This window comes from Rhododendron vialii, chromosome 10a (assembly GCF_030253575.1).
Source record: "Rhododendron vialii isolate Sample 1 chromosome 10a, ASM3025357v1".
Taxonomy (NCBI): domain Eukaryota; kingdom Viridiplantae; phylum Streptophyta; class Magnoliopsida; order Ericales; family Ericaceae; genus Rhododendron; species Rhododendron vialii.
This window is the reverse complement of record NC_080566.1, coordinates 2,860,561-2,886,967: the sequence shown is the minus strand read 5'-3', so window position 1 is coordinate 2,886,967 and position 26,407 is coordinate 2,860,561. Positions and strand designations below refer to the sequence as shown.

General features: G+C 39.5%; 2 protein-coding genes across 4 annotated transcripts; both read right to left on the bottom strand.

The window, feature by feature from the left end:
* Positions 1 to 1,452: 1,452 nt before the first annotated feature.
* On the bottom strand, positions 1,453 to 3,938 carry LOC131304787 (AAA-ATPase ASD, mitochondrial-like). The gene is made up of 2 exons (XM_058332169.1): positions 3,208 to 3,938; positions 1,453 to 2,590 (listed from the first exon to the last, which is right to left on the bottom strand). The coding sequence occupies exons 1-2, from the start codon at positions 3,774 to 3,776 to the stop codon at positions 1,609 to 1,611; spliced, it is 1,551 nt and encodes a 516-aa protein (XP_058188152.1). The 5' UTR covers positions 3,777 to 3,938; the 3' UTR covers positions 1,453 to 1,608.
* A 10,142-nt stretch (positions 3,939 to 14,080) lies between these two features.
* Positions 14,081 to 20,504, bottom strand: LOC131304784 (AAA-ATPase ASD, mitochondrial-like). Of its 3 annotated transcripts, none has more exons than XM_058332164.1 (3): positions 19,874 to 20,504; positions 18,372 to 19,233; positions 14,081 to 14,369 (listed from the first exon to the last, which is right to left on the bottom strand). In XM_058332164.1, exons 1-3 carry the CDS (start codon positions 20,440 to 20,442, stop codon positions 14,196 to 14,198), a joined length of 1,605 nt encoding a protein of 534 aa, XP_058188147.1. In that variant the 5' UTR covers positions 20,443 to 20,504; the 3' UTR covers positions 14,081 to 14,195. The 3 variants fall into 3 exon arrangements, with proteins under 3 accessions (XP_058188147.1, XP_058188149.1, XP_058188148.1); XM_058332166.1 differs by having other exon boundaries at positions 14,081 to 14,363; XM_058332165.1 differs by having other exon boundaries at positions 18,372 to 19,230.
* Between the last annotated feature and the right edge of the window lie 5,903 nt (positions 20,505 to 26,407).

Sequence of the window (26,407 nt, the reverse complement as noted above, 5' to 3'; positions counted from 1 at the left end):
TTTGAGCAGATCTTCGAGTGCATTCGGGAGGGATGCGTTGGGTGGGAGGTGCCCGTTGGAAGATAGAGGCTCAATTTGGAGGCATGTGCGGCTGGGTTTCCTGAGTCGCGTTTACAAGGTCAAGCAGGTGTGCTTGAGCCTTACTCGTTTGTGCCGTTGGTGATGGCCCCGTGGGGGGGCTTTTGGGGGAGATGAGCGATTAAAGGAGAGGATTGCCTATAGTGTTGAATTCGATGGAATTCAAGTCAAGGTGGAGATTTGTTGGAAATTGACTAGAATTCCTAAATTGACTAGGATTCCTTTTCCTATTTGGTTTAGGTTTATTTAGTGTTTTCCTATAAATAGGGACCTTGGGGGTTCCTAGGGTTATGGTCTTTTGTTCAAGGGCTTAGATATTAGGGTTTTGTTTATGCTCTTAGGGTTCCACCAAGGGTTTGTGTCTCCCTTTTGGGTTCCACCAGAGATTTGTCTCTAGATATCTGTTTGGTGCTTCAATTAGAGTTACGGGTATAGCCGGCTCTTTGTTTCTCTCCCCGTTTATAGTGAATCCTCTTGCTCTTTTCCCCGTGGAGTACGTTCTTGCTTTGTGCTTGAACGGAACCACGTATATCCTTGTGTTCTTGTTTATCGCTTGTTGATTTATTATATTCTCAATTTCGTGTTCGGCACAACATGTTTCACATGCATAAATATGTTGAAGTGAGGTAGACCCTGGAGTTGGGAGCAAGAAGAATGGAACTTGAAATTCTAGGAAGGAGAAAACTTGTAAGTCTCGGACCAAAATCACTTGGCCAACCCTTTCAGAGCAAACCCCTAATTTAGTCTGTTTTGGAGTCTACTTGAAATAAACATCCGAAAATGACAAGGTTCATTTCACGTTGTGGAGGTTGGTTTTGTGCCTCTTCCGATTATAGGACTCCTTGAAAGCGTGCTTTGAAGATGTGATTATCTTCTTGGGGATTTGTTTTTTGTTTTTTGTTTTTTGTTTTTTTCCATACAGTAGAATAAGATTTCATAAATGAACAAGAATAACCAAAAACATCATAACAGACATTCATCATCCTGAAGGGAGACAGAAATCACAATGGAGGACTAAACTCCCGAGTCCCGCAGCGAGCGCCTCTCACAGGGTGGTGGTTTACTCAGCAGCACAAACTACCGTGAGCGACACACTGGCCAATGAAATAATTCAACGGAAATGCACTTCAACAGTCAAATTGAACAAATCGCGCTTGTCCGAGAAGAGTGGCACATACATGGGGTACACACCCCGCGTACATACGTCGAACATGCATCCACATGTTTGAAGTTGATTACCAAAGACTAAAAGGAAGCATGGACACAAACGGCATCACAATCTACGATCATAATCCCAATTAGGTTGACACAATGCCGTCGAGATTCTGGGCAACTATTTCATAAAATCAAGCAAAAAAAGGTTGAAGACAAAACAAAGTGGGTAATTGAAATTTAGTACAATTCTTATTGAACAAAGAGTACAAGACTAGTAGTAGATTTTACAAGACTAACCATACCCTTGAATTTACTATCATACAGGCAAACAACCACACTAATTATAAAGCAGGAAATTCAGATTAATTGCTAACCTCAACCCCCATTTTCCTTCACTTCTTCCCCTGCTGTTTTCTTCTCTTCCACTGCTTCATCAGATTTATGTTCCTTCTCTTCTTTCTCAGCCTTTGCTTTCTTTTCCTCCTCAGCCTGTACCCTCTCCTTCTCCTCCTCCTCTGCCTTCGCCTTCGCTTCTTCCTTCGCTTTCTCAATTGCATCTATCAAATTCGCCAGACATGCATCCGCATCTTCATCGTTTGACTTAGGCATCAAATTCTCTGCCACATCAGCGGGACTCATTTTTGTTTCCTCCAACAATTTCCCAATCGTCTCGAATAGATCGTGTGATTCGAGATCCAAATAGTTCCTCGCGAGCACTTTAAATGCCTCAAAACAACAATACGATAGCTCAATATGCTTATCCATCCTCCCTCTCCTAATCAGTGCAGGGTCGAGTTTCTCCACATAATTCGTGGTAAAAACTATGATCCTTTCGCCTCCACAAGCAGACCAAAGCCCATCGATGAAATTCAAAAGCCCTGACAAAGTAACCTTACTACTCTCCTTACTCTTTTCATCATCCTCGTTCTTTTTCTCACTAACAGGATCCTTTCCATCTCCCTCCCCTTCTTTCTCCTCCTTTTTCTTCCTCTGGCCAGTCAGATCGAGCGAGCAATCGATGTCTTCAATCACTATGATAGACTTATTCGATGTCTCGATTAGTAATTTTCTCAACTCTGTATTATCTTTTACTGCGGTCAATTCAAGGTCATACACATCGTACTCTAGAAGATTGGCCATGGCCGCAATCATGGTAGATTTACCAGTACCTGGAGGCCCGAAAAGAAGATAACCTCTTTTCCAGGCCTTTCCAATTTTTTTGTAGTAGTCTTTAGACTTTGTGAAGGTAATGAGGTCATTCATGATTTGCTTTTTCTTCGTCTCCTCCATGGCTAAAGTATCAAATGTTGCAGGGTGCTCAAACACCACATGGCTCCACATTGTTCTCTTGTACCTCCTACGAATTAATTTATGGAGAAATTACAAGAGTAACGCAGACAGAAAATTGTAAATCAATACTATGAAGGTCAATGGACGCCAAGAAGCCTATGGTGCATTCTCAAAAATATTTTGGTGGCAAAAATTTTGGTTACTAAAAAATTCACTACTAACACCAAAATAATATGTAATTAATACTAAAATGTGTAACTATATTTGTGTTCACCGCACAACCATGTCATTTATATTTGTGTTCAGGGCTGCAAGCGAGCCGAACTCGGCCCGTTTACTAAACGAGCCAAAAATTTGAGCTCGAGCTCGGCTTGATCAGCCTGAACGAGCTGAACTTAGTCATTTATTAAACAAACCTTTTTAATCGAACCGAGTCTCCCTTAAAGAGGGGAGAAGGAGCCGAGCTCGGGAGCTGCTCGGCTCATTTGCAGCTCTACGATATAACACTGTTAGAACTTCACTATTTATTGCAAAACAATACTACTATAAAAAAAATGTTTAATTAATTAAGGAGCTAAAAAAATATGCATTGCCATAAGCCAAAAATATGTACATCCTCCAAAATTATAAGTAATATACACAAACAAAATAGTATGCTTAAAGATTCAAGTAATCAAGTCATACCCGGCCCATTGCTCGCTCCGATTGTTCGTATACAGCTTCCTTTTCCGGGTCTTAACCTCGATTGCCTTCCCCTCTTCCATCACATGGTTCAAGTAAAACCCGTTAACAATCTCCCTATGCCTCCGGTGGAACTTGAGCACGTAAAACCTCTTCTCCTCGTCCCCGTAAAACGAAATCACCTGGCTTCTGGGTATGTTCTTACTCGAAGCCCACCAAACCTTGATCCCCTTGAATTCGTCTACGATTTCCTCGTAGTCGTCCATGCTTAGGACGAGGGACTTGGAGTCTCGGACCATATCGGCCTTGAGCCGCTTGGCTCGGGTGGAGGAGTTGGTCAAGAGGTATCGTTCGATGGCCGTGTAGGCTTTGCTCCGCTCGTAAAAGCCCTCGGTGGTGAACTCTTGGAAAGTGATGTGGATGTAGGGGTAGATCAAGGAAATTAGTTTTTGTGTGTATTTTTGGAGGTGGCCTTCGATTTCGAAGGGGCGGTATTGTTTGAACATGGCCCATATGAACATTAGGCCGGCGAGTGACGACCCGATTTGGGTCCACATCTCTCCTCCAGTCATCTTGTTCTTGTTCTTTTTCTTCTTGTTCTTCTGTAGTAGTAACAGGTAGTGTTTAAATGGTTTTGCTGGGATTTGTATTGATCACATATGGTGTGGTATTTATAGAGGAGGAAGAGAAATGGGGGACCAGGTGTTCTTGGTTTTCCTTGTTGAGCTAGTTTGATGAATTACTAGGTAAGTACGTATGTCCAATCATCTGAACCCTTCGCCAAGAGGCTTTTGGCGCAACGACATATGCATGCACATCAAGCGGTGCACTTAGGTGCTACGAGTGAGAAGGTAAGGAGTTCAACTCTTGTAAAAGTGTAAAGTGCTAATTAATCTAACTATTCTACCAATACTAACTTTCGCGGAGCAAAAAAAAGATCTCAACCCTTCATCCTTTGTACCTCCAAGGGAATAATAATTTTGAAATTAAGAAAATTAGCTTAATGGGAGATTGATATTTTTATGATATATTTTTTTCTATATGATTCATAACATGATCAATATATATTTTGGATTATTGTTGTGGATCCGAGATGAGAAACAAATGGGATGTTTGAGCTATAGAACATGCATGGCAATATGTGGTACTTAATATAGGTCAGTCAGTGTATGTCCCGTTTCGCTAAAGTTTTTATTTTTTAATTACTTATTTTTCGTTTTACTAGACAGATCATTCTCTTATAATCCATTATCTTTAATTCAAAAAATAAGTACTTATTTGAGTTGGCGAAACATGATAGATTGTGAACATGAGAGATTGTTTAAATTAAAAAATTATGTTTCTTAAACGTTTCTAAATGTCATGTTCGGACCTCAGAGTCACATAGGGTGAATGCGTGAATGCGAGCGTGCAACCGTTTTGTTTAGAATTTTTTTTTGGGTTAAATTTCACAAGATTGAGGATTAAGAACGAGATTGCAGAGTGAGAATTGAGATTGAAAACGAATGTGCTAGTGAATAACTAGTGACTTGGTTCAGACATGGCCACAGCCACGTCAAGTCAAAGTCGTTGGTTTTTTCCGGACAGCCAATTGAATAGTTTTCCCTGGCTTTCCAAGAATGTGACGGTGGGGTGCCATTGGCCTCCAATATCGACCTTGCCCAGTACACTTCATTGCCGATTGGCATCATCGCAGTCAGCTTTGAAAGCTATATATTCATTCACCAACAAGCTACTACCAACACTCACGCCTAGGGTGTAAACCTGTCGAGTCGAGCCGAGCTTCGCAGTGTTTGAGTTCAGGTCGTTTGTAAATAAGCTGAGCCATCAACTAGCCAAACCTAGTTAGCTAATTTACTTAACGAGTCTCTTTAAACGAGTCGAACTTTTGCAAGCCGAGCCCAAAAGCTTTTGAGTGTCGAGTTTGGCTCGTTTAATAAACAAGCTCAAAACTCAAGCTCGAGCTTGGCGCGATTACTGAACTAGCCGAGCCGAGCCAAACCTTAAGGAGCCGAGCCACAAGTTGCTCGCGAGCAATTTGGATCATTGCAGTGCTACTCGCGCCAAGCCGCAGTCCCTGTATTGTTTCTCCGGAGCCAAATGAGAATATTTTTGTCCATGATTTTACAAAGGAGGTGAAGCTGATACCGGTCGTTGTCGATGGGATCATCCATAAAGTTGGATCCAAAAACAAGCTATTACCAACTCTTTACTTCACTCTAGTTTTAGCATTAACCTATTGAGGATGATTAACGATGAGTAGTTATTCAATACTCTTGAAGTACTGTGTTACAGTCATTAGTGCATTTTTTGTTGGGTAATCTTTATGACCTATTGGGCATTTTGTGTGTGTATATATACACAAATATACACACAAAAAATGGAGTGTTTGGATCGGCCACCTAAACACGTCGGATGCCGTTGATTCTTGCGTAAGCCCACTCGGATTTTTTTTTAGAATTTTTGGACGGCTCGGATCAGCCGTCGGGTGGCCGGAGTGGGCCCGGCGGGGTGTCGGGATTCCGATCGGGATTCCTCGGTCGGGAACTGTAGCTTTACTCTTTTTATTTTTCCTTGGCGAGTAAATTCATGAATTAAGAGCAACAACATCAACAGAGCTAAAAAGAAAATTTCGGTAAAATAGCTATGCAAATCTTTAAAAACCATGCTACACCAGAGTCAGTGGCGGACCCAGAATTTATTGACAGTGGGGTCAATTACCTACCCTAAACCTTAAACCAACATACAAAAAAGATTTAAGAAGACATCTATTGATCTTATATAGTTCATTTACAATATACTTACAAAAATTACATGCACTGAAATGCCATACAAGAAGTGGTTAAGTGAATTATCTATCTATAAAATTTCTCAAAACAAAAAGGATATCTATTTATACCTTAAAATTAAAATTCCAAATGAGTAATGATTTTTGCACTCATATTATTATTTTTTTTATATATGTCCACTCCTTTTATTGTCTTTTAATGAAAACTACACAAAGTTCACACTAAAAGATAAAAAAAAAAAATGGGGTGCCTTTATAAAGAAAGAGAGGATGATAATCATTTTCTTCCAAAAATACATACAAGAGAAAAAGAAATTAATTAATGCCCTGGAACATGATTGAGCACAAACTTGAATCACACAAATGTATGAGGTCCACTCTCAAGTGTGTAAAATCCACCTAAATATGTGGTTCAGATTCGTGCTCAACCTAACTCAGGAGCATGGAATAACTTCTCCTAAAAAAAAGTCATACACAATCCTTTTGCCCCAGTCCATCTTTCTTGTTGAGATAGAGATACCTAAAAAATCTGGACAATTATTTTACTTATGGAACAAGAACCAAAGGATATAGAACTTATGGGGCAATTCTATTATCTTTGGGGCAACAACTACAAGTTCAAAAACCTATGGGGCAAAATTATCAAAAATGTCCGAAAATTTAAGTATTCCTCTGTTGGGTTTCCCAACTCAGGGGGGTCACTTGACTTCCCTTGCGCATTAATGGGTCTGCCCCTGACCAGAGTAGCAAAACCCTAAGGTAAAATACATGTTGGTGTTTTGGTTCGGCAAAGATACCGAACTACTGTTGCAATGTATAAATATACAAATATTATTCTTCCTCTCTCTCCTCTCTATCACTCCCTCATTCTCTCTCTACCCCTCTCTTTGTCTTTCTCTTTTAGTATATTTTATAAGGATAAAGAGGTATAATAAAAAATATTGGTGTGGGGTTGAGAAAAATTTGAGTAGGTAAAATAGAAAAAGTAGATTATTGGGTAGGTAAATTACATTTCATTGGTGTACTTGCTCTAAGAAGTACTCCCTCCGTCTCAAATTCGATGACAATTTTTGATATTCGTGTCAATTTCAATTCCTTATATCTTTCAATATGAATCTTAAAAAATATGCAATATGTATTTTGTTTGAAAATTATCGATTAGTCCTATTATACAAAATTTTCAAACTTATAAAAAACATTATAGATTGAAAGATATAAGTAGCGAAAAATGACACAAATTTTAAAAATTGTCATCATTTTTGGGCCGGAGGGAGTATGTTTCTTCCAAGTTTGGTTTTCAAAACCTTGTTTTCTACTAGTAGTTTATTGACTTTTATTCTTGTGGGTTATACTATGATGTAAGGTGAACAAATAAGAGAAGAAACTGAGCAATCATCGTTTTTGTTTACAAAAAATTCTACAACCACATCTAAAATCACACACCCAAATACACACCCTCTCACAAAACACAAGGGTCCCACACACATTATGTGTGTATTGTGTGTGGGACCCTTGTGTTTTGTGAGAGGGTATGTATTTGGGTGTGTAAATTTGGGTGTGGTTGTAGCATCTCTCGTTTGTTTATTCACTGAATAAGATGTAGACCAACCGTGGTGTGGTCCGAATCTGGAGTAATTATTCGGTTGGTCGGCGGCGACTGAACGTCCTTCTCGACCATTCTGTGGGGACCATTCACTTTTGTATGGACCCTAGAGAAACATGGTGAAAATTCGTCAAATATGAGGAGGGATGGGCCGGAGATAGGACTAGGCCACAAAAGGTCGAATACAGTCGCCCATGGACCAGACTGAAGAATTGCGCGAGGCCTGGCCAGAGCACGAGAGCCTAGCCTATGGTATTGCCAGCAGAGTGGGATCCCGGGGGTCACACTCCTAAGAACTACCGGTTTAATAGAGCGAACAAGCTTAAGGGTTGCTGTGTCAAGACCTCGAACTACCAAAAGGAAGGGGCTATTCCACAGTTAGCCTTAAGCAATGGCTCAAGGGCTGAACGGGGTTGGATCAGGTTCAATCCACTATGCATCACTGGGCTAGTTGGCGCCCCATTGATGTGTAAGAATGTTAGTAAAAATGCGTACATCACCCTCCTCGCCTCTTCTCTCTATCCTGTTCGTTCTCGTCCTAAGATCCCCAGTTTGGGGCAGCGGTGTTGTAGCAGCTGGCGAGGAGCTGTTTTTAACGCTAGCCTTGGCGGTGTTTTGGGGCTCCCCTGCTCGTCTTCTCAGCCGGAGTCTCCAGATTTGAAGTTCTCGAGGGGCGGCGGTGAGCAATAAGGTGTGCGGTTGGGTTGGAGTGTTTTGTTTTTATTTCTTTTCTAGCCGGTTTTGGTCCTGTTTCACCGGCTGTTTTCCGGTCCGACTTTGTTTTCGGTCTAGGTTTCCCCTAGATCCGAAGGGTGCGGTGATGGGCAAATAACTATGCGTCTAGTTTTTCAGTGTCTGGTTTGGTTTGGTAGATGCCTCTGATCAATTATCTGTCCGTCGCGGCTTTGGAGCTACGTTGACTGTCAACGGTTGCCCTTCCACGGCTAGAACTCCGCATGCCAGCGGGAGTTTGCTCTTTGGAGTGGTGTCCTCACCTGCGAAAGGAAATCACTTTGTGTTTTTGCTTCACGGTTTTCGCCGGCGATTTGGCTTTTGGATTACTGCGTTGGAGAAGACAGATTCCTCTGTGCTGCTTTGATCACTTCGATTAGGGTATTTGATTCTCGAAGGGAATTGTTTTCTGGATGTATATTCCACGTGTCCCGACCCTGCCTTTGAGTAAATGGCGGTGTGAAGAGGTTCCTGCTCTCAGGTTACAATTAGTCTTTCCTGTTTTTGTTGTTTTAACATTTCATGGTTTTGATTGAAATCTGTAGATGCCGTATAGCGTTTTTTAATTGTGAATGAATTTCGAGCGGATAAAAAAAAAAAAAAAAACTTAATTTCTCCGAATCCTCGTATACGGGATATTCGTTCAATGGGAACGGTGCTCTGACACTGACAACATAGGAAAGATGTCGGACACATTGACGCCAATGAGAAAATTCATGCAGCCACACCCACGCCCACGCCAACGCCAAGTCACAGTCGTCCTCCTTCATCAGAAATGATATTGGTACCGACGGGGTCGGTACAGAAATCGTAAGGACGGCCGCGCCGGGTCTTCTCTGGCCACCGGACGGCCGATCCGAGCCGTCCAAAAATTCTATAAAAAAAAACGTGGGGGCAACGCGGGAATCAACGGCATCCGAGGTGTGTAAGGTGCTTGATCCAAGCACATTTTTTTCGTGTATATTTGTATATTCGCGGAATATACATATATACACAAAAAAAGGGTGCTCGGATCAAGCACCTTACACACCTTGGATGCCGTTGATTTTCGCGCCAACCCCCTCGTTTTTTTTTTATAGAATTTTTGGACGGCTCGGATCGGCTGTCCGGTGGCCGGAGACGGCCCGGCACGGCCGTCCCTACGATTTCGGTACCGACCCCGTCGGTACCTGTAGCATCACTCCTCCTTCATTGTTTTTTCTTCCGGAGCCAACGAGAAAATTCGCGTCCACGATTTTACAACGAAGGTGAAGGTGTGGTGCCATTCGCCCCCTATTTTGACCACGATCGATACGGGTCGTTGTCGATACTTTCGGAGTACTATGTGACAGTCATTCACACGGGTACTTCCGGTAAATTACGGGACGATTAATTTTGCTAGGGGATGATGCTACGGTGTCCACCCGCCCCCGCCCCCCCCCAAAATCTCCAGAATTTTTGAGAATTTTGGGGGTTATGTCTTTGTAAGGTATTAGTTATACACATCACTAATCTTGATTATGCTTATAGTGGTCAGCGGGTGGACACCGTAGCATTTCCCTTTTGCTAGTAGGATGTCGAAAATCATTCTCATTGGGGGGAAACAAAGGGATCCCTCGTTGGGGGGAAACAAAGGGATAGACACATAGTCTGTGTTACGACAACTCATTAATTCGGAAGAACCACATAAGAGGCGTCACATGGTATTCGGAGTACCAAATACCCCTTAATCAAGTTCACATGGCGTCACATAGTCTGTCTTCCAATGTATTTATTTCCCAAAAATTCTTAAGAAATGAGAATATTTCAACGTGATCTAATTGTTAAGAAAATAAATAATTCTACATTGTTTGAGAGTGAAATATGTGAACACTTAATATAATGTTGGTACCCATCTACTCATTATCAATCGATTTTGAATCGGATATAAAATTTCTATATGGTATCATAGCGGATCCCATTTCACCCCACATTTAAAAAAATTCACAACCTACACCCTACGATAACAAACCAACAATAAGGTCGCATGCTAAACCCAAAAAAATGCTACACGTGATAGATATCAAATGCAGCTCTACATGAGGGGGATATTAGGAAAATATAGTCTCACATTGACATTGGAACCTCTACACATTGTGTTTACATCTATTTTTGGCACACAGTCCTAGACAAGCGCTGGAGAGCCATTTAATTGAAATTCAATTAAATTGGGCCATGAATGAAGATGTTTGGGTTTAAAATTAACGGGCCAAGATGGCGTAGAGCGGGCCCGATTAATTTTTGTCTGAAATTGACAGTGGGTCTCAAATCTTATTGGGCCTTATTATTTAAAGTCTTAAATCGAGAAAGCCCATAGCCCATGGGAATGTGTTGACAATCCAGAATGTTCCTTTTAATGGTGGGAGTGATTAATTTGGCGGTTATAGATCAATGGCCATGGGATTAAAACAAATGGGCCATGATCTGCTAGCTCCCACGAAAAAGGGAAATAGAGGAAGCCTTCTACTTCTTTGCAACTGCCAATAACCACCCACTCACGCATAAAAGAGCAAACATGCGACACTTGTCATCACGAAAGGAAGACAACAAATCCGTTCGCATGCAGGACCGTAGGTGCTCTTTGCCTATAAATACACAAGTTCACGAGAAGAAAAAAACAGTTCCCTCACTAAGTCCAGTGCTTAACTAAAGTCTTTCTGCGAAGCATTTTATCTTTATTTTTCTGTCAATCAATCACATTTACTTCCTTAAGTAAAATGGATCTTTTACTTTTCCGTTGTACCCAACTTTATTACATGGTTAATAAAGTTATCTTTTACGTTGTTACTTCTTTTCCTACACGGTTAGGAAATTGCTAAGTCCTCGCTCGTTGAGGCAAAACCACGAATCATCACTATGATCAAGCCCTTAGGGTGGTAGCACTCTCGCTCACGATCAATAAGTCAAAAAAAGGGCATCCAGTCCTTTACGTTGGACGCGACAAGTCCTGGCACGCCCACTCAATCCTTGAGCCATTTTGTGACCAAACACATTGTCAATTGATTTCGAAAAAATAAGTACTTATTTTTTGAATAAAATGTGATGTATTGTGAGAGAATAACTTGTCCTGTAAAAAAAAAAATACTTAAAAAAAAAGAACCTTAACGGAACGAAACTAACCGGTAATATGCAGGAATTCTCTGTACAATCAAAATAAGCACGCAGGATCAATGTGACATCAACTGATCAACATTGGTTGCATCATCTTATTTGCTCAGTAAAACCTTCCGTTACATTCATACAGTCATGTCTGGGCCAAAAACTCGGGACCTGGAGACCCTGTCAAGTCGTCAATGTGCCTTTTCCTAGCATCTTCCTTTTACCTAACGTTTGCCAATATTCAATTTTTTTTATTTTCGTCAATCAGAAATTCTTTTTTGCAACATGTTTATTTCAGTTGTATTCCTACTAAAACATATTTGGCCCCGTTCGTTTTGGGATTTTAGATTTGGATTTATAGGTAATGAGTGTAGAGAGAAATAAAATAATGATTGGTAATATAGGTAATGATTGAAAAGATATAGAAAAAAAATGAATAATAATTGGAAAAAGATAGGATAATGATTGAAATCCAAAACCCCAAAACGAACGGAGTTATGATTTCCATTACTACAACCTGCTAACTCTGTTGAATTGGGATCAGCTCCCCCACCAAACCCCCACAAGACTTCCTTTATTTTGCCCCACCTAGGACTCAAGTCAACAATATGAATCATTCACCTTGTAAGTCACGTCAATGTGAACAGCTCTACAAAAAAATAACACGATTGGTAATAATTTATAATTTATGGACGGTTGATATGATTTTAAACTAAAACTGTCAAAAAAATACATATCTTTCATGTACTTATTAGCTATAGATCATGCTAGTTGTTTTTTTTGCAAATGATGTTCACATTGGCGTGACCTAAGAGGTGATTGGTTCGGATGGGGCAAAATAAAAGGGATGGGGCAAAATAAAAGGGAAGTCTGATAGGGTTTGGTGGATTGTGGTCTGGAGGGGAGCTGACCTCGATTGAATCACAAGAAACTATATCGACACGTAGCTCTTATTGCCCCCACCAAACAAGGACAGAATTCTATTTTATATGATTCCTAATTTGCAATATTATTGATACTATTTGGCGTATAGCTACTTAGAGTCTTAATAATTTTGATTTGATTTAATAGAAAATAGGTTATTTTACATTCTTATAACTTAATTTCTTTTATAAATAAAAAAATAAGCATATGACTGTTAGTAGCCTAAAAAAACAAAATGATTCATGTACTTTTACAGCATTAGACTAGAATAATTTGAATGCACAATAATCTTCAAAAGCAAAAGCTCTACATATGCTATACTAAGTATAGGTTTCGATAAAAAAATATATATCTATTAATCCGGCCCCCTTCCAATAAAAATTCTGGGTACGCCACTGCCACTAAATAAAATTTCTCTATATTGGATTCATTAGTTTTCAGAGAACAAATATACATGTTTCTAGATTACTTCAAAGCGGCCGAATTAAGAAGCCCGAGTAATGTAGAAAAGCCTATTGGAAAAACAAGAACAACGCGAAAACAAGTCTCATACCTCGCCATCTAGAGAAAGTTCTCTTTTCTTCTTATTCAAATTCAACCAAATTACCCTAAGATTTACAACTCAATATAACAGAAGAAACCATACATAGTAGGAAATAAAGAAAATGAAACATTAGAACAATAAACTAACTATTGAAAAAGCCCTCACTGTTGAACTCGTGGAAAGACCAATGAGCTCCTGTCCCAGTTAGTAACTCCTGTGGGTTCGAGCCCTGTCACAGGCATTGGGGATCTAGAGCTATAAATAGCCTCTAAAACTTACTGTAAACTAACCTACTAACATCCCGCTATTTCCCGCTGATGTATACAATATTGTGATAAAAAGAAAAGAAAAAAAGGAATCGTGGAAACGGATGAAGGGGTAGAATAAGGAAACTAGTTTTTGTGTGTATATTTGGAGGTGGCCTTCCATTTCGAAGGGGAAGTATGGTTTGAACACGGCCCATTTGAACATTAGGCCAGCTAGTGATGATCAGGCGGCGGCGTCCTAAGAACGCGAAATAATTCTTCGGACGGATAGGATACTCTAGCACAATGCAACAAAACTCTCATTGATTTGTTTTTTTTTTTCTTTTGATCTGAGAAAACGTCATTGATTACTCACAAGAGTGTATGTAACCTGCATTATTTCGATTGATTGTAATGGCAGACCAAATATCACATTTGAAGGACCTGTGGGACCCTACCAGAGTAAAAATCCAAAATGGACAAGGTTCATTTGATGCCTTCCCATGGTTTTTTCCTCGAAAAGAAGAGTAAGTTTTGTTGTTGAGAATGTGATTCAAGTGCAAGGTCGGAAAGCCACGGGAAAAAACCACCCCTCCAAGATTCCCTCCTAACAACAAACAGCGAGCGCTTCGCCACCAAAAGGGGCGACCATGTTACACTCACGCTTTACATAATGAGAATTTTGACACGAGTTCGATATGGTCCAAGATAATCGAATCGCAATCCACTCAAGTCTTTCATCTGCTGATCGCTTGAACCAATTGTAGACATCTCCTTCCACCACAACATGAGAAAAGTTCCGCTCCAAGACTGTCACCAATGCGCGAGAGGGAAACTCATCGCTTCAATAATCCAAGGAGAAAAGATCCCCAAAAAACAGATACATAAAACAAAATGTCGGGATTTAGTTTTGAAAATTCGCGAAACAGAAAAACCAACTATAAATTGGAAATAATTCTGATCTTATTGACCACTCCAGGCTCAAAGTTACCATACAGAAAATCAAACCATACATTCTAAACCATCAAGAAATTCAGATTAGTTGGTAACCTTAACCCCATTCTCTCTAACCCCATTTTCTCTCACTTCTTCTACTCTTGTTTTCTCCTCTTTCACTCCTTCACCAGATTTCTGTTCCTTCTCTTCCTTTTCCTTCTCTTCTTTCTCAGCTTTTAGTCTCTTTTCTTCCTCATCCTTCACCCTCTCCTTCTCCTCCGCCTCCGCCTTCGCTTTCTCAATTGCATCGATCAAATTCGCCAGACACGTGTCCGTGTCATCTTCCGGAGACATGGGCATCAGATTCTCCGCCACATCAGCCGGAGTGATTTCGTTTTCCTCCAACAATTTCTTAATCGTCTCGAACAAATCGTGGGATTCAATGTCCAAGTAATTCGTCGCGAGCACCTTGAACGCCTCAAAGCAACAATACGTCAGTTCGATATGCTTATCCATTCTCCCTCTCCGAATCAGGGCGGGATCGAGTTTCTCCACGTAGTTCGTGGTGAAAACTACGATCCTTTCGCCTCTGCAAGCAGACCAAAGCCCGTCGATGAAATTCAAAAGCCCTGACAAAGTAACCTTACTACTCTCGTTAATCTTTTCTTGATCCTCTTTCTTTTCTTACTAATGGGATCCTTTCCATCTCCCTCCTCGTCTTTCTCCTTCTTCTTCTTCCTCTGGCCAGTCAAATCGAGTGAGCAATCGATGTCTTCAATCACTATAATAGACTTGCTCGATATGTCGATTAGTAATTTCCTCAACTCGGTGTTATCTTTCACCGCAGTCAATTCAAGATCGTACACATCGTACTCTAGAAGATTGGCCATGGCCGCAATCATATATGGTAGATTTACCGGTGCCCGGAGGCCCGAAAAGAAGATAACCTCTTTTCCAGGCCTTGCCAATTTTTTGTAATAGTCTTTAGACTTGGTGAAGGTGATGAGGTAGTTTAGTTTCAACCAACATAACTCTTGTATTCTTACTCCATACTTTGACCTGAATTTGATGTTACCTTGGATCTTATGCTTTGATCACAGTTAAGTAAATGATTCTTACCAGTCCTAATTAAAAATCAAATCTCAACTATTCATCATCAAAATCGATGGATCTTGTGCGCCCTGTATGCTTAATGTTAGCCCAAAGGTTTCTATCGAATACCGTATTGATTTTGATGATAACAAAACATATTGAAATTGAAATATAATTAATATTGTGACATTTGGTACTCATTTGAATTCATGTTTATTTTGTAGGATTTGGTTGAAGTACACTAGAAACATTGCTACACCGAATCACTATCTTTAATAGCTAAGATAAATTGAAAGGAGGAAGATTAAGGACAAATCTTCTCCTAACTTCATTGGCTAGAGATTGATTCAAATGGATGAATTATTGGTTTCATGATTTTTTATTTCCATCCGCTAATGGAAATTCCCAAGTTACAAATGTCTCAGTGGCAAAGAAATGGAAACTACAATGGTTGATTGGTACCTAAATTGATTCTAACGGCTAGTGCAAGGGATGAATTTGTGTTGACTTGATTTTGGTTCTAACGGCTAGTGCAAAAGAAAAGGAAATTACTTGCATGGGATAATTTTCCAAATATGAGGGCGTGCCTCTAACGTTCAATTTATTCTTCTTGGTTATAAAGAGAAGTCTGACAGAGGAAGCAATAGATGGAACTCTTGAAGAAAATTGATGTGAGCCATTACTTGAAAATCTATCAGTCATACAACTATAATCTTCATCTCGATATACACTCGTATGAGAGTTCTTATTTTGATCTTCATTGTAAGAGGGAGTTGTACACCCTTGTTCATACTTGTGTGAGAGATCTTTTTGTGAGTGGTTTTGAAGAGAAAATCACTTGGTGATTAGGTGTTACTAGCACCGGAATCAAAACTAGTTGGGTTAGGTGTGACTAGCACCGGAGTCAAAATTAGTCGGAGCGATTGGGGATAGATTGCTCGTTGTAAAGGTTGTCTAGCACCCGCAAAGCTAGAAGATTGTAACTATTGGAGATAGTGCAGCAAATCCCGAGTTGGACACTTGGGGAGTGGACTAGGCCGTGAAGTTGCTGACCGAACTACTATAAATCCTTGCGTTCGATTCTCTCTTCCCTGCTCTCTTTACTTTCAGTTTTGCATATCTATATTGCATGAGTAGAATAGAATATCATTGAAATTATAATTGTAGTTGTAGTTGAATAGATTGCAATTAGTTTTTGTTTTAAATTCCACGTTATATTTGAGATACCCAATTCACCCCCCTCTTGGGTGTCTATTTGGACCAACAGATTCAAATCATACCCGACCCATTGCTCGCTCCGATTGTTCATATAAAGCTTCCTTTTCCGGGTCTTAACCTCGATCGCCTTCCCCTCATCCATCACATGGTTCAAGTAAAACCCGTTAACAATCTCCCTATGCCTCCGGTGGAACTTCAGCATGTGAAACCTCTTCTCCTCGTCCCCATAAAACGAAATCAAATAATTGTTAATAAGAAAATGATGTTGGCACCCAAAAAATTGACGCAGGCACTCCAAAATCTGTGTAATTCCAAAGTCATTTTCTTTTGTTTTTTGGAGTGCCTCTATCAATTTTTGGAATGCCAATATCATTTTTCTTGTTAATATTATATTAGTCGCAAAATACTTTCTCTTTCTTTAAGAATAAGAGAAAACCGGATATTACTGCATGTGTGGTTGGGCTCTACAAAAATTGTTGTTTCTCTAGAGTCCGAATCCTCCACGAATGTGACAGAAATATCATAGAAAATGACCAACCACATATATATATATATATATATATATATATATATATATATATATATATATATATATATATATATATATATATATATGAGTCATAAACAAATTGATCAATTGTAATGGTAGGCCGAATATCACGATTAATGGCCGACCAAAAGTGAATTATGAGTAAAAAGATTTAAAAAAAAAAAAAAAAAAAACACATTACAAATTGTACTCCGTAACTATCAACACTAACTTCTAAAATAGCAGTCCTCGTATAAGTCTTAATTAAATATTAAAAGTAATTTTTTTTCCCACTTGTCTAAAAATAATACTAAAAGGACATTTAATTTTGTAATGCAGGATGTCTTAGCCGGCTTGTGCATTCATCGGACTGTTCGCTACAACCCACCCCGCAGGTGTTTCACATCCATAAATATGTTGAAGTGAGGTAGACTCAAGAGTTGGGAGCAAGAAGAATGGAACTCGAAATTCTAGGAGGGAGAAAACTCGTAAGTCTCAGACCAAAATCACTTGGCCAACCCCTTCAGAGCAAACCCCTAATTCAGTCTGTTTTGGAGTCTACTTGAAATAAACATCCGACAATGACAAGGTTCATTTCACGTTGTGGAGGTTGGTTTTGTGCCTCTTCCGATTATAGGACTCCTTGAAAGTGTGCTTTGAAGATGTGATTATCTTCTTGGGGATTTGTTTTTTGTTTTTTTCCATACAGTAGAATAAGATTTCATAAATGAAAAGAATAACCAAAAACATCATAACAGACATTCATCATCCTGAAGGGAGACAGAAATCACAATGGAGGACTAAACTCCCGAGTCCCGCAGCGAGCGCCTCTCACAGGGTTGTTGTTTACTCAGCAGCACAAACTACCGTGAGCGACACACTGGCCAATGAAATAATTCAACCGAAATGCACTTCAACAGTCAAGTTGAACAAATCGCGCTTGTCCGAGAAGAGTGGCACATACATGGGGTACACACCCCGCGTACATACGTCGAACATGCATCCACATGTTTGAAGTTGATTACCAAAGACTAAAAGGAAGCACGGGCACAAAAATCTACGATCATAATCCCAATTAGGTTGACACAATGCCGTCGAGATTCTAGGCACCTATTTCATAAAATCAAGCAAAAAAAGGTTGAAGACAAAACAAAGTGGGTAATTGAAATTTAGTGCAATTCTTATTGAACAAAGAGTACAAGACTAGTAGTAGATTTTACAAGACTAACCATACCCTTGAATTTACTAGCATACAGGCAAACAATCACACTAATTATAAAGCAGGAAATTCAGATTAATTGCTAACCTCAACCCCCATTTTCCTTCACTTCTTCTCCTGCTGTTTTCTTCTCTTCCACTGCTTCATCAGATTTATGTTCCTTCTCTTTATCCTTCTCTTCTTTCTCAGCCTTTGCTTTCTTTTCCTCCTCAGCCTTTACCCTCTCCTTCTCCTCCTCCTCTGCCTTTGCCTTCGCTTCTTCCTTCGCTTTCTCAATTGCATCTATCAAATTCGCCAGACATGCATCCGCATCTTCATCGTTTGACTTAGGCATCAAATTCTCTGCCACATCAGCGGGACTCATTTTTGTTTCCTCCAACAATTTCCCAATCCTCTCGAATAGATCGTGTGATTCGAGATCCAAATAGTTCCTCGCGAGCACTTTAAACGCCTCAAAACAACAATACGATAGCTCAATATGCTTATCCATCCTCCCTCTCCTAATCAGTGCAGGGTCGAGTTTCTCCACATAATTCGTGGTAAAAACTATGATCCTTTCGCCTCCACAAGCAGACCAAAGCCCATCGATGAAATTCAAAAGCCCTGACAAAGTAACCTTACTACTCTCCTTACTCTTTTCATCATCCTCGTTCTTTTTCTCACTAACAGGATCCTTTCCATCTCCATCCCCTTCTTTCTCCTCCTTTTTCTTCCTCTGGCCAGTCAGATCGAGCGAGCAATCAATGTCTTCAATCACTATGATAGACTTATTCGATGTCTCGATTAGTAATTTTCTCAACTCTGTATTATCTTTTACTGCGGTCAATTCAAGATCATACACATCGTACTCTAGAAGATTGGCCATGGCCGCGATCATGGTAGATTTACCAGTACCTGGAGGCCCGAAAAGAAGATAACCTCTTTTCCAGGCCTTCCCAATTTTTTTGTAGTAGTCTTTAGACTTTGTGAAGGTAATGAGGTCATTCATGATTTGCTTTTTCTTCGTCTCCTCCATGGCTAAAGTATCAAATGTTGCAGGGTGCTCAAACACCACATGGCTCCACATTGTTCTCTGGTACCTCCTACGAATTAATTTATGGAGAAATTACAAGAGTAACGCAGACAGAAAATTGTAAATCAATACTATGAAGATCAATGGACGTCAAGAAGCCTATGGTGCATTCTCAAAAATATTTTGGTGGCAAAAATTTTGGTTACTAAAAAATGGTTACTAAAAAATTCACTACTAACACCAATATAACATGTAATTAATACTAAAATGCGTAACTATATTTGTGTTCACCACACAACCATGTCATTTATATTTGTGTTCAGGGGTGCAAGCGAGCCGAGCTCAGCCTATTTACTAAACGAGTCAAAAATTTGAGCTCAAGCTCGGCTTGATCAGTCTTAACGAGCTGAATTTAGTCATTTACTAAATGAACCTTTTTAATCGAACCGAACCTCCCTTAAAGAGTGGAGCTATTGCCGAACGAGCCGAGCTCGCGAGCTACTAGGCTCATTTGCAGTTCTACGATATAACGCTGTTAGAACTTCACTATTTATTGCAAAACAATACTACTATAAAAAAAATGTTTAATTAATTAAGGAGCTAAAAAAATATGCATTGCCATAAGCCAAAAATATGTACATCCTCCAAAATTATAAGTAATATACACAAACAAAATAGTATGCTTAAAGATTCAAGTAATCAAGTCATACCCGGCCCATTGCTCGCTCCGATTGTTCGTATACAGCTTCCTTTTCCGGGTCTTAACCTCGATTGCCTTCCCCTCTTCCATCACATGGTTCAAGTAAAACCCGTTAACAATCTCCCTATGCCTCCGGTGGAACTTGAGCACGTAAAACCTCTTCTCCTCGTCCCCGTAAAACGAAATCACCTGGCTTCTGGGTATGTTCTTACTCGAAGCCCACCAAACCTTGATCCCCTTGAATTCGTCTACGATTTCCTCGTAGTCGTCCATGCTTAGGACGAGGGACTTGGAGTCTCGGACCATATCGGCCTTGAGCCGCTTGGCTCGGGTGGAGGAGTTGGTCAAGAGGTATCGTTCGATGGCCGTGTAGGCTTTGCTCCGCTCGTAAAAGCCCTCGGTGGTGAACTCATGGAAAGTGATGTGGATGTAGGGGTAGATCAAGGAAATTAGTTTTTGTGTGTATTTTTGGAGGTGGCCTTCGATTTCGAAGGGGCAGTATTGTTTGAACATGGCCCATATGAACATTAGGCCGGCGAGTGACGACCCGATTTGGGTCCACATCTCTCCTCCAGTCATCTTGTTCTTTTTCTTTTTCTTCTTGTTCTTCTGTAGTAGTAACAGGTAGTGTTTAAATGGTTTTGCTGGGATTTGTATTGATCACATATGGTGTGGTATTTATAGAGGAGGAAGAGAAATGGGGGACCATGTGTTCTTGGTTTTCCTTGTTGATCAAGTTTGATGAATTACTAGGTAAGTATGTATGTCCAATCATCCGAACCCTTCGCCAAGAGGCTTTTGGCTCAACGACATATGCATGCACATCAAGCGGTGCGCTTAGGTGTTACGAGTGAAGACGTAAGGAGTTCAACTCTTGTAAGAGTGTTAGGTGCTAATTAATCTAACTATTCTACCAATACTAACTTTCGCGGAGCAAAAAAAAGATCTCAACCCTTCATCCTTAATTTGTACCTCGAAGGGAATAATAATTTTGAAATTAAGAAAATTAGCTTAATGGGAGATTGATATTTTTATGATATATTTATTTCTATATGATTCATAACATGATCAATATTTTGGATTATTGTTGTGGGTCCGAGATGAGAAACAAATGGGATGTTTGAGCTATAGAACATGCATGGCAATATGTGGTACTTAATATAGGTCAGTCAGTCAGTGTATGCCCCGTTTCGCTAAAATTTTTATTTTTTAATTACTTATTTTTTGTTTTACGAGACAGATCATTCTTTCATAATATATCACATTTAATTCAAAAAATAAGTACTTATTTGAGTTAGCGAAACAAGATAGATTGTGAACATGGGAAAGAACAAACCACCACCTAATTTAAAATGCTAAGATAAGGCGCTTATCACTTGATTGTCACATATTTGAGAGATTGTTTAAACTGAAAATTGTGTTTCTTAAATGTTTCTAAATGTCATGTTCGGACCTCCAGAGTCACATAGGGTGAATGCGTGAACGCGAGCATGAAATCGTTCTGTTGGAAAAAAAAAATTTATTAAATTTCACGAGATTGAGGATTAAGAACGAAATTGTAGAGTGAGAATTGAGATTGAAAACGAATGTGCTAGTGAATAACTAGTGGCTTGGTTCAGACACGGCCACAGCCACGTCAAGTCAAGTCAAAGTCATTGGTGTATTTTTTATATTTTTTTCCCGGACAGCCAATTGAATAGTTTTCCGTGGCTTAATTTCCAAAGAAGGTGACGGTGGCCGGGGTGCCATTGGCCTCCAATATCGACCTTGCCCAGTACCCTTCATTGCCGATTGGCATCATCTCAGTCAGCTTTGAAAGCTATATATTCATTCACCAACAAGCTACTACCAACACTCACGCCTAGGGCCGGGTGTAAACCAGCCAAGCCGAGTCAAGCCGAGTTTCGTAGTATTTGAGTTCAAATCGTTTGTAAACGAGCTGAGCCCTCAATGAGCCAGGCTTAGCTAATTTACTTAACGAGTCAAGCTTTTGCAAGCCGATGAGCCCAAGCTTTGGGTGTCGAGCTCGGCTCGTTTAATAAACAAGCTCAAAACTTGAGCTCGAGCTTGGCGCGATTACTGAACTAGCCGAGCCGAGCCAAGCCCTTAGGAGCCGAGCCACAAATTGCTCGCAAGCAATTCAGTTCATTGCAGTGCTACTCACGCCAAGCCGCAGTCCCTGTATTGTAATTTCTCCGGAGCCAAATGAGAATATTTTTGTCCATGATTTTACAAAGGAGGTGAAGCTGATAAAGATGGATCCACAAAGATGGATCCATCCATAAAGATAGATCCACAAACAAGCTATTACCTACTCCTTACTTCACTCTAGTTTTAGCATTATAAGGATGATTAACAATGAGTAGTTATTCGCGCCTCACGGATATTCTCATAATTGCCTTTCAACAAAAACTCGTCATGTTCCGCTAAGGTTCTTATTTTTTAAGTACTTATTTTCTGTTTTACGAGACAGGTCATTCCCTTAAAATACATCGCCTTTAATTCAAAATATTAGTATTTATTTTTCTTATTGGGATGGGACTCATTTTGCGAGTAGGACATCAGGGATCATCTCGTTGGGTTGGTGGAAAGCAAGGGGCTAGGGTGTTCGGACAAATAAGTCAAAATGGCTTATTTTTTGTCCTTATTCAAATTTTTTTCGTATCACTTGGATTATTGTCATTTTTTTGGGGATTATTGCATCCTCACGACAAGAGGAATCTAAAAAGTAAAAATTTTTGACCGAAATCCAATTTTTTTTGAATAAAGACGAAAGTAAATCAATAAGCCAATTTTTTCGTCTTTATTCAAAAAAAATTGGATTTCGGTCAAAAATTTTTACTTTTTAGATTCCTCTTGTCGTGAGGATGCAATAATCTCCAAAAAAATGACAATAAGCCAAGTGATACGAAAAAAATTTGAATAAGGACAAAAAATAAGCCACTGTGGCTTATTTGTCCGAACGGGCAGTCTTGTGTGTTACGACAACTCATTAATTGGAACGACCTAAGTCATATGCAGTATGTGTACCAAATACAATACATTTACGGCCCCTTAAATTCTTATACTCAATTTTATTCCTACCGGTCTTCCAATGCATTTCCTAAAATTTTAAGATATGAGAATATTTGAACGTGATCTAATAACCGGAAATACGTCGAAATTTCGATACACTCAAAATAAGCACACTGGCTTCAAGCAAGCGGTAGGATTGGTCATTCAAAATTAGTCGAGATACGCGTAAGTTGGCCCGGACACTTAAGTTATGAAAAAAGAAGAAGAAGAAGAAAATTTGAGCACCCTTGAAGGAAGAGTGCTTATAAAGCCTGCGGAGTGCTTATTTTGATTGTACCGAGATTTCAACATCTCCAGTTATTAGATTAGGTTGAAATATTCTCATACTTAAACATTTTTAGAAAATACATTGGAAGACCGGAGTGCTTATTCGTTGACGATTAGTCCTCCAAAATTAATAGAAGTGCGCGTAAGCTGACCTGAACACTTGAATTATCAAAGATTAAAAGAATAAGATTTGAGCTCCCTCCAAGGCTATGTCATCAATGACATCAACCGTCATTACATCATATTGTTGCTCAGCAAACGTCATTTTACATCATACAATCACGCCTGGCCAGGAAAAAGCTAGCCAACGCGACTTTTCTAATAGTATTTTACATCATACCATCACACCTGGACGAGAATTTTGGAACAGAGTGAGTATAATATTTGAGCCGTTTCGTCTAATAGTGTTTGACTATTTAGAGCATTTATATCGGCCTCAATAGATTTTGAGCTAAATTCTCCTTCCGTCTCTAAATAAATGTTTGGTGTGTACATCTACGCTTTTATAAAAAGATGCATCTTTTCATTAAAATTTTGAATTTTTTCACAACTTAAAAGAAATTAATATCTATTGATTTGTAAAAGAAATTTGATTCTTTTTACGAAAAAATGCATCTTTTGAAATATTTAAATTTGCGCACTGGACATTCATTGAGGCACGGAGAGAGTAACTCAGAACCATGTTTTCTATTTCAAGTTGTCTAATTTTTATACCTCTTCCACCAGCTTCTTTTGCCCTTTTTCTTTCCCTTTTAATATTCCAACCTGCTCTAATAAATCTTCCCCAGAGCAACTACATCGACACCTAACTCTGCCTGCTCGGCTAAATTAAGTTTCTCTGTGTTGGATTCATAGTTTTTTTTTTGGATAAGCACTTTACTTTTATAAAGCTCAAACTCATGTACAAACTCTAAGGGGGCATTCCCCCAAAAAAAAAAAAAAAACCAAGGCACCTGAAACAAGCCTTAGCATACCACAAGAGACATTTAAGAAAAAAAAAAGAACCAAACAACTCTATACAAAGAACTTCTATACTAAACAATGTGGATCAAAAACTCTAGTTGAAAGGCCCCAACTACAACACAACTCTATGTTCTTATGGGATTTCTTAACACCCATTTTCAAGTTCAGCAAATCCCAAATTGCTGTTACAGTCTTGAGGATGACCTGATCCTGAGAAGAAACCTTGTGTTGAAAAATCCGCTGATTCCGCTCCATCCAAAGGTTATAGACACAAGCAGCAAACACACTTTTCAAAAGCCAACTCTTAAGCCCAGACCCTTTAACTATCTGAATATACCATGCAACCACATCCGGTAAAGAGGAAGGGATTTGATCAGTCAAGCATTTTTGCAAAACAGCCCTCCAAACTGATTGGGAGAATGCACATTGGAAAAACAAGTGTATATGTGACTCCTGGGCATTATTACAGAACACATAACCATCCTCCACACACATACCCCGCTCAATAATCTATCCCTTGTGCTTAATTTCTGTTGCACAGCTAACCACAACACAAAAGACCATCGAGGAACATTTCTATTGTACCAAACAACACTAGACCAAGGCTGAATAGGTAGCTTATGCTTGATAGCTTCCCAAGCAGAAAACACAGTAAAACCAGCAGGATAAGGAAGCCACACGTCTAAATCCAGCGTATCACAAATTGGTTTAAAATCAAGAGGGGTATGATCCATGATAAATTGAGTGACCATATTCCTTTGTCTAGGCCACCTCCACTCCCCTTCATGGATAATTGAGGAAACCTTAGAATTCAAAGATCAACCAAGATTATAAACAACACTCGCACCAAATTTATGAAAAAGAGGGCCAAGAGGATGCCAATTTTCAAGCCACAGAAAAGTATCTTGTCCATTACCAATCAAGTATTTTATCAGAGATTGACCCACACTTCTTGATAAGTGCCAAAATATGTATATTTTGGCCCTCTAATCTACTTTTATTAGTCCTTTATTTTTGTTAACTGATTTTTATTATGTGTTTTTATGTTTATAGGTTGCTCGAATCCGTTGTTCAAGACTTTGGATAAAAAGAAGATTTTATAGAAGTTTTGGATCAAGATGCAAAGTCCTTCGAAGTTGAATGGCTAATGTTTTATTATGTGAAGTCCAAGGGCCACTATGTAATTATTGCCTTCAATTCCTATAAAACCAACTATGTTACCTACTGATTAGGTCAGCAGCTTTTGGGCCGTGGAAAAAAACAAAAGGAAAAAAAGGACGGGGGCTGCTGCCGATTCTGTGGTTTGATTATTGTTTAGTTTTCTTTCAGTGTTTTTCATTCAAGTTATTTAAAGTTTTGTTCAATTATTCATATCTTCCGATAACTTGTTTTAATTTATGTTCTTTATAAAAGTTGCTTGTTTGTTCTTGTTTAACTTAGATTTCTTGTTTATTTTTCATCTCGCGTAGTAAAAGTATGTTTCAATTCAGGGTTTCTTCTGTTTATTGCATAATGATTAGTGAGTAGTTTTATAGGTAAGGTCGCGGGGTGATTAGCACGCTGTGATCGGTTCGGATGAGAACTGCTCCTGTTTAGAAATAAAAAAATGTAAAAAGAATAATTTTTTAGATTGGTAAAATACTTCTTGCGGACGAACCTGGGCATTGTCGGAGCCCATGTGAACAGGGGGATGGGGGTCCAAAACTCATTCTTCGTTGCGCATGGGTATACGGTGACCTTAGGGTTTCGCATCTTGCAGGGTATCTTTTTCGACCTAAAATTAAACGCTTTTAAGAACTCCAAACAGAGCAAGTTAACCCGGACTGGTTGCGAGTGCTATGAACCTTACGATCATACCTTCTTTTAATTATCTGAAAAGTACAATCAATTTCTAGTTTTTAGTTAATCTCTATCAAACGACAAAGGGTGGCTACCTAAGAGCCCGTTTAAATTATAATAACCCGAGTTTTTAGTCAGCACACATCACCGTCTTTGTGGATTCGACTCCGGTCTTACCGGATATTGTGCTACGTCGGTTTCAGCCCTACGCTTGGGGCAACCCATTAATTTAGGTCTAGGAATCGGTCAAGCACTTCTTAGGTTCAATAGCTTCCTCATAGTCCATGAAGCCTCATTTGGGAATTCCATGGACCACAAATATTGGCCTTTGATAAAGTATGTATGAATCCACTTCACCCAAAGGGTATCTGCTTTATTGCAAAGGGCCCAGAGATGTCTA

Excerpts from the sequence above, each read along its gene's own strand:
- LOC131304784 (XM_058332164.1), bottom strand. The coding sequence starts at position 20,442 with ATGACTGGAGGAGAGATGTGGACCCAAATCGGGTCGTCACTCGCCGGC. Across the intron at positions 19,234-19,873 it reads CGGAGCGAGCAATGGGCCGG|GAGGTACCAGAGAACAATGT; the intron begins GTATGACTTGAT and ends ATTAATTCGTAG. Across the intron at positions 14,370-18,371 it reads AGGAGGAGGAGAAGGAGAGG|GAGAAGGAGAGGGTGAAGGA; the intron begins GTAAAGGCTGAG and ends GCGGAGGCGGAG.
- LOC131304787 (XM_058332169.1), bottom strand. The coding sequence starts at position 3,776 with ATGACTGGAGGAGAGATGTGGACCCAAATCGGGTCGTCACTCGCCGGC. Across the intron at positions 2,591-3,207 it reads CGGAGCGAGCAATGGGCCGG|GAGGTACAAGAGAACAATGT; the intron begins GTATGACTTGAT and ends ATTAATTCGTAG.